Genomic DNA, 12,161 nt, shown 5'->3' on the forward strand with positions numbered 1-12,161 from the left:
AAACCTATAATAAATAATATAAAATAAATACAATAAATATTTGAAAATAAAATCTCGAAACATTATGGGAAAAGAAATTTTTTGATCAATGTTTTTTCAGTGTGAGAGAAATAAAATATCTTTAAATAATTTTCACAGAAATCTTTTTTATTGCAGATTTGATAAGTTTTGCAAGAAAAAATAAATAAAATAAATAAATAAAATGAAATTTATTTACATAAAACTCCAACAAAATATTTAATTTCAGAGTTGTATAGTTTGTATGAAGCATTACCTGATATAGATATTTTTAATTAATATATTTTTTCTTTATGTCAAAACAATGCAAGTCAATGGTTTGTACTGTTACCTTATATTTCAATATTTTGGGTTTAGGATCCCTTCTTCAGGAAATCTTTGAAGATCAGCTCACAATACCATATCTCCAAAGATTTCCTGAAGAAGGAATCCTAATCCTGAAATACCAAAATACAAGTACAAAGCATTGATATGCATTGTTTTGGCTCAGAAAAATGAAAATTAAAAACATTTATACGATTCCAGGTTCCAATAAACAGGAAAAAAGTTATCTTGTAAGATCTACATCCTCAGTTGTTCATGGAACGCAAAAATATATAAACAAGTTAAGTAAAATGTAATTTTTACATTTCATTTCCAAAATAAATAAATTCTTGTGTTTTTGTGCAAGAATACTCAAAGAGAGATTTCCAAAACAACTTGTGACCAATATAATATTTATAGACACACACAGGTATCAGGAATTACTTCAGTTACCATTTCATAAATTATATCGCTTCGAATGCAAGATACTTTTTTAGAAATTCAGGTAATGGCAACTTATTAATTTTTAGTAATAGATTTGGCATTAACAAATTCCTTATTAAAAACCGGATTGAATTCTTCAAAGGGAGTGGCTTCTTCCCTAATTCTTCAAAATACTCTTTCTCTTCATTAGAGAACTCTCTACAACGATCAATGGCATAGAGATCAAAAAGACTACAAGCCTCCATGAGAAGTTTAAGAAGTTTCTCATCCTTAGAAATTTTATCAAAATAATGCAAAACTCCAAAAGGATTTCTCTTCCTCACAACTGTTGTAAAACCACCAAAGTGAACTATGGCACCATGTTGAATCAAATTGAGAATAACATCATAACTGATAGAATCTTGGTTCCTAAGGTATTCAACAATTGGTGAAAAACAAGGAGCAATGTAATTAATAATATCTGCATGTCTGTTTGGATTGGCGCCAGCTTGAAGCAACAGGTTTATTATTTCTCTTTGGTTCATCGTATTTGTTGCTGCACAAGCCATCATCAGGGCCGTACAGTTGTCATCGGTAACTTCATCAACATCGATGGGAAATAAAAGAACTAGTTCAACTAAATCCTCTCGGTCAGTAAGGACAGCAGTATGTAGAACATTATATTTATAGTTAGGAAATTTTGATGTTTGTGCATGATGTAACAATAAAGTTCTGGCAATGGTTCGGTTTCCAGCCTCGATTGCAAAATGCAGAGCTGTTTTCTGCTCAAATCTTTCAGGACATTGTAAATTGACATCAGCACCATACCTCAACAACAGACGAGTAGCAAAGATTTCATTCTCTTTTGCTGCTTTCATTAAGGGGGTGACGCCACATCGGTTTATTGAGTTTGGGTCAGCACCATACTGAAGCAAGAGATCGAGGCATTCAATATTCTGAAGTGGCACAAGATTTATTTCAAAACCCATGAAATATCTGCGATTAGCTTTAGCACCGTTCTCCAAGAGGAGTTTTACTATAGCTACATGGTTGTTTTCTAACGCTAAATTTATTGGCTCAATTGTTAAATCTTCTAAGACTGTCTGTGGCGTTGGACCGGACGCATCATTGGTTACAGCTGGTGAACTTTGCTCATTCGTTGTATTTAATTCACTTTGGTTTTGTCCTTGGTCTTGGTTTTCATTTTGTTCTTGGTCATCAGGCGTAAAAGGTTTAGATTGTTTAGGAGTATATTCATGAGCTTCGATGTTGATTTTGGCCCCACATTTTATCAAGTATTTCATGCTCTTCAAGTGACCCTTTCGTGCACATAGATGAAGAGGTGTGTAACCAACGTCATCTCTAGCATTGATGTCAGCTCCATGTTTTAACAAAATTCGAATAATATCTGTATTGTCAGCATAGGAGGCATAATGAATAGGTTTCAGACCGCGATTCACATTTCCATTGACATCACCACCATATTTTATAATAATCTCTACATCTGCTATAGGTGCATCATGGGTAATAGCTTCTGCTAAAACCCTCTGCACTGATCTTCTGTGCAACTCTTCCTCTTCAGCAGAAAGTTTTCCACGTTTCCGTCTTTCTTTGTTTTCTTCAGATTTGTCTTTAGTTGTGTTTCCAGTCTCCTGTAAGTTCCAAACAGAGAAAACTATATTATGAAATACAATAAAAATATTTTTACAAAGAAGCCAAAATCAAAATTATAAATTAACTGCTATGAATTTAATGCAAATAAAATTAGAAAAAGCAATATCCGACTCGTGGCCGATGCCAGCGCCGCCTCGACTGGCCTCCGTGCCGGTGGCACGTAAAATACACCAATCTGACCGTGGCCGTTGCCAGCCTCGCCTGGCACCTGTGCAGGTGGCACGTAAAAAGCACCCACTACACTCACAGAGTGGTCGGCGTTATGAAGGGCATCCAGCTGTAGAAACATTGCCAGATAAGACTGGAGCCTGGTGCAGCCTTCTGGCTTCCCAGATCCCCGGTCGAACCGTCCAACCCATGCTAGCATGGAGAACGGACGTTAAACGATGATGATGATGATGATGAAAACAGTTAAAATTATCAGCACATAAGTATAGGTATAAATGTGTAGTTAAGAAGTTTGCTTTTGAACTACATTATTTTAAGTTCAGTTACAGTGCACAGCACTTTAAGCAATAGTCCAAGCTGACCAAAGCCTGGTAAATGGATTTAGTAGACAGAAATTAAAAAAGAAACTATATGGTGGTGAGCTGGCAGAAACGTTAGCACGCTGGGCGAAATGCTTAGCGGTATTTCGTTTGCCGTTACATTCTGAGTTCAAATTCCACCAAGGTTGACTTTGCCTTTCATCCTTTCGGGGTTGATAAATTAAGTACCAATTATGCACTGGGGTCGATGTAATCGACTTAATCCGTTTGTCTGCCCTTGTCTGTCCCCTCTATGTTTAGCCCCTTGTGGGTAATAAAGAAACAGGTATTTCGTCTGCTGTTACGTTCTGAGTTCAAATTCTGCTGAGGTCAACTTTGCCTTTCATCATTTCAGGGTCGATAAATTAAGTACCAGTTATGCACCAGAATCGATGTAATCGACTTAATCCCTTTTTACAATAGGACAAATTTATATTATTTAATCTCAACAAAGGGATTGTTGAGCCCCTTGTGGGCAATAAAGAAATAAGAAACTAAAAAAGAAGTTTGTCATATGTGCGTGTGTAAGTGTGAAAGTGTGTGGTTTCATGATTGAAGGGTTGTGAGTTTGATACCTGGCAACATGTTATGTCCTTGAACAAAACACTATATTTCACATTGATCCAGCCAACTTAGCTGAGAAAAATGAAGAGTACTTGAAATTCAAAGGGCCAGCCTTGTCACATTCAGTGTCATGTTGAATCACCCTGAGAACTACATTAAACCTTTCGTTACCAATGTGGCTGAAACCAGCTCTGGTTCTGTAGTACAAATGTCTTGTTTACATAAGTTTTGAATTAAAATCTTCCACCAAATCTTAGTCACAATTTATGTTCCTAACACTAGTTGAATGATAACTAAGTTATTTTTACTTAAGTCTTTGTTATATTTAAAGTAATTGAAGGAAACACAGAGCATCTCAGAATAAATAGAGTAACGAAAGGGTTAAGGGTACATGCATCTGTGGAGTGCTCAGCTATTTGCACATCAATTCCATGTGCAGGTTGTTTGATTGATTGAACCAGCTGGAACCCTGGTCAGCATAACTAACGGAGTTCCAGTGTGTGTGTGTGTTATTCTTTCTTTTTTTTTACTTGTTTCAGTCATTTGACTGCGGCCATGCTGGAGCACCGCCTTGAAGTCGAGCAAATCGACCCCGGGACTTATTCTTTGTAAGCCCAGTACTTATTCTATCGGTCTCTTTTGCCGAACCGCTAAGTGACGGGGACCTAAACACACCAGCATCGGCTGTCAAGCAATGCTAGGGGGACAAACACAGACATACACACACACACATATATATATATATATATACATATATACGACAGGCTTCTTTCAGTTTCCGTCTACCAAATCCACTCACAAGGCATTGGTCGGCCCGGGGCTATAGCAGAAGACACTTGCCCAAGATGCCACGCAGTGGGACTGAACCCGGAACCATGTGGTTGGTTAGCAAGCTAAATACCACACAGCCACTCCTGCGCCTGTGTGTGTGTGTGTTAGTGGCTCCTTTCAACATAGTGTGATAGTTGTAAATTTGTGTCGTCATCATATAAGCAGAATCATTTAGTTCTAATATTCTGTGGAAACATGTCTGGCCAAGGGAAAAGTTACCTTGCTTGGAAACAGTGAGCCTCAATAAACTTCGTCCAACCCATGCAAGCATTGAAAAGTGGATGTTGAAAAAAATGTACCTAGATCTTGTTGAAACCAAATGTCATCTTGATTTCCAAGAAAACAAGGCAGCTAATCCTATTGGTGTCAACAGTGCCTCCAACGGGAAAGGAGGGAAAAGACACAAGAGAGGAAGGGGTTCAAGTACTAGGAATTAATGGAGGTTTTTTTTACCAAAATGGGTAAAGGACAAGGCGCAATGGCCCAGTGGTTAGGGCAGCGGACTCGCGGTCATAGGATCGCAGTTTCGATTCCCAGACCGGGCGTTGTGAGTGTTTATTGAGTGAAAACACCTAAAAGCTCCACGAGGCTCCGGCAGGGGATGGTGGTGATCCCTGCTGTACTCTTTCACCACAACTTTCTCTCACTCTTACTTCCTGTTTCTGTTGTACCTGTATTTCAAAGGGCCGGCCTTGTCACTCTCTGTGTCACGCTGAATATCCCCGAGAACTACGTTAAGGGTGCACGTGTCTGTGGAGTGCTCAGCCACTTACACGTTAATTTCACGAGCAGGCTGTTCCGTTGATTCGGATCAACCGGAACTCTCATCGTCATAACTGACGGAGTGCTTCCATCCAGAGGACAAGGTGTTTACTACTGGAGGCTGGTGGCCAAAAGTTTGCAGGTTGTACCCTAAGTAATGCTTATGGAACACTGGACATTATAGGAATGATCTGAAGAAAGAATCTATATGATCCTGGATGAAATGAGATGATTGGTGAGGGATATCGGAGTAGAACACTACTTTTACACAGGTCTCGGGTTGATCGAACTAGGTTGGGTCACCTGGATGAGGGTTTATTCTGAAAGATGTGAAACACTCAATGAACTCAATGTACAACACTGATGTGTCCAGGCATAACATCTGTAGATGTATGGGCAGAATTCTGGTTTAAACACTTCATACAATCCCTTGTAACTTTTTTATATTTGAGGATTTTCAGAAAACTTTTGCGAATTTGTGTTCTACACACAGGAATTCGTATATCTATGCAAAAGAAAGTTTTTGATTTTTTAAAAACTTAAAACAATTTTTTGAATTAAAAAAAATTTTTAATTTTTCAAATTCTTTTTTTTAAATCATAGTTTGAAATGTGGACAGACCAAATTTTTTGTTTAAATCCCAGCAATAAACTATTAAAGGTGTTTATGGGGAGAAAAATTTTGGAAAGCATCAAGACATGTTAGAGAGACAAAGAAACAAGGAAGGTAGGCAGCCATGAGATGTGCTAAAAATAACAACTAAAAAGACCTTAAATCATACTAAAAAAAAATTCTTTGGTTTTTGAACAGTCATATGAATTCCCATATGTAGAATATAAATTCATAAAAATCTTGTGAAAATTCAAAAAAATAAAAAAAGTTACAAGGGGTTATTCAGAGTGCCAACCAGAATTCTGCCAATGTATGTTGAATTAAGATATATAATTAACCATTTCATTACCAACCCGGCTGAAACTGGCTCTGGTTCTCAGTACAAATGTCTTGTTTACATAAGTTTTGAATTAAAATCTTCCACCAAACCGTAGTCACAATTTATGTTCCTAACACTAGCTTAATGATAACTAAGTTATTTTACTAAATTCTTTGTTATATTTAAAGTAACTGAAAGAAACACAGAGCATCTCAAAATAAACACAGTAACGAAAGGGTTAAGGAGACTCGTGAGTGATAAATTATGTTGAAGAGTTAAGACAGTTCAGCTAAATTAGCAGAAAGAAATTGTGGTCTTTGAGAAGCTAGAATGACAATCACTCATAGCATAACCACCAGCACAGTCACTGCTTAAGACTCTGTGTGTGTGTGTATGTTTTGGATGTTATTTCAAGCAGATCTGGATGGAAGCACTCCGTCGGTTACAACGACGAGGGTTCCGGTTGATCCGAATCAACGGAACAGCTGCTCGTGAAATTAACGTGTAAGTGGCTGAGCACTCCACAGACACGTGGTACTCTTAACGTAGTCCTCGGGGATATTCAGCGTGACACAGAGAGTGACAAGGCCCGCCCTTTGAAATACAGGTACAACAGAAACAGGAAGTAAGAGTGAGAGAAAGTTGTGGTGAAAGAGTACAGCAGGGATCACCACCATCCCCTGCCGGAGCCTCGTGGAGCTTTAGGTGTTTTCGCTCAATAAACACTCACAACGCCCGGTCTGGGAATCGAAACCGCGATCCTACGACTGCAAGTCCGCTGCCCTAACCACTGGGCCATTGCGCCTCCTCAAGCAGATCTAGTAACCATGTTGTGCAGTGGTTCTCAACTGGAGTGCATATTATCCTTGGGTGTCCGTGTGAGATTTTGTTGTTAAAATGCATGCGCAATAAATTGGTTATACTTTTACAATACCCAAAATAATTCAACAATTTTTTTTTATACAATTCCTAATAATATTTAATTTATAGTTAAATATATCGGATTTTAAAAATATCAAGTGGTTATAGGAATCAGAGGAGTCCATAGGTAAAAAATAGTAGAGAACCATGGGTGTAGAGGATCCCTCGATACCAGTAATTTTTCAGAGTAACACCTGCATGATTTTCATTAAGAAAGAAAGAAAAAAAAAAACTCAGATTTTTTGCGTGGAATCAGTTACCCTGACCTCCTAATATGTTGCAAATCCCTTATTTTGGTTCAGAAAAGGAGGGGGGGCAAGAAGGGACCTCCCCAGGTCCCGGATTCATTGGAATTTTTTTTTCTTTTCCGTTGAATGAATTCCTGTGACATCCTATATGCTACAAAACCCTTTTTGGGGTCTGAAAAACCAGAGTGGGGTGAGGTGGAAGCCTCGGAAATTTCACCCACCCCATTGATCTTTTCAGGTTTAGGGTTTTAGGGTTGGGGTTAGGGAAATCTGTCCCGGATTCATTGGAATTTTTTTTTTTTCCATAGTGAAAATCGTGCTGGTGAAAAGATCAATGGGGGTAGGAGTGAGTGAAATTTCCGAAGCTTCCACCTCACTGCACTCCGTTTTTTGGACCCCAAAAAGGGTTTTGTAGCATAGTAAGATGTCACAGAAATTCATTCAACGAAAAAAAAAAAATTTCCAATGAATCCGGGACCGGGGGATCCCCCCTTTACCCTCATTTCCCGAACCAAAATAAGGAATTTGCAGCATATTAGGGTGTCAGGGTAATTGATTCCACGCAAAAAATCTGAGTTTTTTTTTTGTTTTCTTAGTGAAAATCGTGCGGGTGTTACTCTAAAAAAATTACCTCGATACCTAGTACAGTACCACCCACTTCTAAGACAGGGGAGATTTGGCGACTATTACTAGCTGGTCGAACAACCACCTAGATACTATGCCACAGGTGGATGCTTTTAGCCTAACTATACGGTACTATATTTAGTAGTAAAAGAGTTCTCCGTCGTTCGCCTACATGGAAGACTCACAATGCACACAAAAGTAAAACGAAAGTTTCCAACAGGGAATGTTCAAAACACGTAAAGATTACAGTGTAATAAATACTTGTTTTCTCGAAATTTTCTGAGACGTTAGACACCCTTTTTTCTCAATGCTTAAATTTTATTTCACTGCTTAAGCCATAAATACTAGATTTATAGTCAAATATGCCTCTAGTAGGGACTGGGTTGACATCAGCAATGTGTAACCCGAGATGTTTGAAGAGCAGGCCCACAGAAAGTCTTCCCACTACATATTCTCCCTCGATTGTCAATTCTTTGACTAAGCTGTTCCAAAGAGTTTTAGAATTCTTAAAGCACATTTTTAAAAATATCTTACATAAACATTAAATGCACAAGAAAGATGGCCATCCTGACAGGTTACTCTAAGATCAAGTTCTGTCAACTTAACGTATCAAGTTATCTACAATTATATAGAGAGTTGTGTGTATATTACTCCCTTGCAACAATACTCCCGCATTGAAAAAAAAAAAGGCAAAACCCTCCCGTCAAGAACGTTGTCAGTAAAGACAGATGCGGAAATGTTTACAATCTTGAAGTCTCAACACTGCACTTGGCCTCGCTTTTCTGACCTCTAACTTCGTCCATTTATCATTCCACAGCATATCAGCTTCTTTTAATCCAATATTTCTGTCTATTATAAATAATCCCTTCCTCACGTCTCATCCATAGCGATTATTCGCGTTTTACACATTATATACACATGGTTAGAGTCAGTAATGTGTCAAATAATAACTTTTTATGTATGTGTACACACACACACACACATATATATATATATATATATATATACATACATACATACACACACACGCACATGTGTTTTTACGCGTATGTTTGGGCCATCATAAATCATTGATATAATTAAAGAATTTCTTCGCAATTCTATATTCCTAAACATTAAAAGAATTATGTTGTAAAAATAATAATATAGGAAAATAAACCAAGATACTGATTTCCTAAGCTATATAAATAAATCATTAAACAATTCATAGAAACATATATCGGTCCCAACCCCATGCAATAAAAGAGACGTAAATTTTGGGTAAAGTACTTCTAATGTCATTAAATACGGTACAATGGAGCCACGAACATTTTAAAATTTTATTTTTGGCATTACTTGTGCTGTAGATACTAAATATATTGTATGAATTATCATTTAATATATAGAAAAAATATTTAAAGTTAAAATAGTCGTGTTATAATTACCTTGCCTGCCATAGCAACTTAACAACTCTTGGGAAACGGCGACTTGCTGCTTGCAACAAAAAGTTGCAATGGATTGATGCCAAAGTTATTTTTGCTTATGAATTCTTTCTCTATTATTCATTTATTTATTTATTAGTCGTCTCATACTCATCTAACTTCGGTAACGGTAAATATATTACATTGAAAGAGACAGACAGGGAGAAAAAAATGTACTTTTTAAAATTAAAGCCAAAACTTTTATCAATAATTCTGTAAATTCTTGAAAAGTGTTTTTTTCTTTCATAACCTTTATTTCAATTTAATATTCGCGTCATTACGTGAATAAACGGTAACACATATAGAACTAAAATGATATACAGGTAACAAATCACACACGAATACATAAACGCGTATACTTTGTAATATATAAAGGCATTGAAAAATTGCAGAGGAATTATAAAGGTTTAGCACTGGTTGCAGATGCATTAAATATTTTGCGATAACAAAGTAAACCCTTTTTATATATATATGTATTTTTTCGCCCTGGTTCCTATTTTCGGTGGGAAAACAATTTTTGTAAAACTAGATCTTGGTAACATAGCTGGAACTTGGTGGGTAACAGCTGGAACTTGGGCACACTGGGCAGTTGCCCTCGGCCCCGTAGGTCTAGGACCCAATTCCAATTTATGTATTATATATTTCTTTATTGCCCACAAGGGGCTAAACATAAAATTTATGTATTATAGAGCCCAGTGCATTAATTTGCCCAAGGGCCTATAAGGCTACTGGATGGTACCATAGTCAATGAGATTGTTCTCATAATTCTTTGTCAATCATAACTGAGTAGATCTATAATCAGAGGTTTCCAATTATGACCATCATGTCTGTCGCACGACAAATGACCTTTTACCCATCTTCTTTATGATATATTTTAAATAATTTTTTTCTTTTAGTTTTGAAAAAAAAAGGAATTACATTATCCAGAGCAACACTTCTATTTTTAAGATGTTTTTATTAATAGTAATTCTAGAAGACATTGCGACATATCTGGAGCAACGAGTGCGCACGGTTTAAAGAGGACTCACAAACCGACTAAATGATTGACTAAGGGATTTGACTGCTATTTCTAGTTGCCACATAGAAGCGCCCTCCGTCGTTTGTGGATAAGGGTCCCAATGATAATAGCAGTGCTGCTGCTACCGCTAAAACTCGACTAACCAGCCACTGTGCGACAATTGTTTTGCCTTACTTTGAGTCTTCAATTCTTGTCTTTTGAATATTTTAGACCTGGCAGAATTCATCCCTCTCCGATTTCTTTCAAGGGAGAGAGAGAGAGAGTGTGTGTGTGTGATTAGGTGTTTGTGTGGTAGAGAGGGAAGAATCGACCCCACGACAGGACGGGTACATTATTTATCAATCTCCAAAGAATGAAAGGCAAAGCTGACCGCGGAGGGATTTGAATTCTGAGCTCAGAGAGCCGGGACAATTACTGCGAAGCAATCTATCCAATGCCCTGACTGCCAGTTGACCGTCAATAACAACTATTAAGACAACAAATTCTTCAGGATTTTGTTGTACCTTAAGACGGTCATTTCTCCAATAAAAACACCCATACTCGTTATAAATCAACTGTTAACTAGCCAATCGATTGTTCGAGTCATTTTATCAGTCAATCATTTAGTCGGTTTGTGAATCCTCTTGTAACAATGCGCCCTCGTTGCGCCAGATCTGTCGCAATGTCTTCTAGAATTATTATCAATAAAAACTTTTTAAGTACTTATTAATGTAATAACATTTTGTTGTTGCACACTTGAGCACTGTATATAATCAATTTATTATCATCATTATTATAGGTTTCAAATTTTGACACAAGGCCAGCAATTTCGAAGAGGAGATAAGTCGATTCTTACTTATTTTATCGGCCCCGAAGGGGATAAAAGACTAGGTCGACATCGGCGGAATTTGAACTCAGGCCGTAAAGAAGGATGAAATACCTATTTCTTTACTACCCACAAGGGGCTAAACACAGAGAGGACAAACAAGGACAGACAAACGGGTTAAGTCGATTTTATCGACCAGTGCGTAACTGGTACTTATTTAATCGACCCCGAAAGGATGAAAGGCAAAGTCGACCTCGCGGAATTTGAACTCAGAACGTAGCGGCAGACGAAATACCTATTTCTTTATTACCCACAAGGAGCTAAACACAGAGGGGACAAACAAGGACTGACATAGGTATTAAGTCGATTACATCAACCCCAGTGCGTGACTGGTACTTAATTTATCGACCCCGAAAGGATGAAAGGCAAAGTCGACCTCGGCAGAATTTGAACTCAGAACGTAGCGGCAGACGAAATACCGCTCAGCATTTCGCCCGGCGTGCTAACGATTCCGCCAGCTCGCCTTATATTATTATTATTATTATTAATACGATTATTATTATTATTAGCAACAATTATTAAACTCTATGGATCTATTCAATTTGACGGCCAGATTTTTTAATTAATTTTTTTTTGTTAACTACTGTCTTGACCTAAGTAAAACTTGAAATTAAAATAAAACCAGTCGGTTACATCTCATCCTAAGCGGCCGAAAGGTCTTCTTAGCGCCTAATTTCACAATTAGACTAAATAGTTTAAGTTACACTACTATATTTATTCGTAGCACATTGCGTTCGTACTCAAATAATTGAAGATACGCGATCTTAGGTTTTATTGAAGTTTAGCCGAAGATACAAATGATACGATAGAGAATTAACAGCTTTACAAGTTAGTGAGTGTATTCTGTCGAAACACATTTTTAATTCTCTATGTGTAAACATGTAATTTTCGATTAAACATCTATTAATCTCAAAAATATTGAATAATTTTGTTCTCATGAACCTAACAGCAAAACGGGTACCAACTTAATAGACAATGCGAAAACACGAATT

General features: G+C 37.3%; 1 protein-coding gene across 1 annotated transcript; it reads right to left on the reverse strand.

The window, feature by feature from the left end:
• Positions 1 to 309: 309 nt before the first annotated feature.
• Positions 310 to 9,363, reverse strand: LOC115222899 (ankyrin-2-like). The gene is made up of 2 exons (XM_029793285.2): positions 9,251 to 9,363; positions 310 to 2,396 (listed from the first exon to the last, which is right to left on the reverse strand). The coding sequence occupies exons 1-2, from the start codon at positions 9,260 to 9,262 to the stop codon at positions 786 to 788; spliced, it is 1,623 nt and encodes a 540-aa protein (XP_029649145.1). The 5' UTR covers positions 9,263 to 9,363; the 3' UTR covers positions 310 to 785.
• Positions 9,364 to 12,161: the final 2,798 nt, after the last annotated feature.

This window comes from Octopus sinensis, linkage group LG21 (assembly GCF_006345805.1).
Source record: "Octopus sinensis linkage group LG21, ASM634580v1, whole genome shotgun sequence".
In the NCBI taxonomy this organism is placed as follows: domain Eukaryota; kingdom Metazoa; phylum Mollusca; class Cephalopoda; order Octopoda; family Octopodidae; genus Octopus; species Octopus sinensis.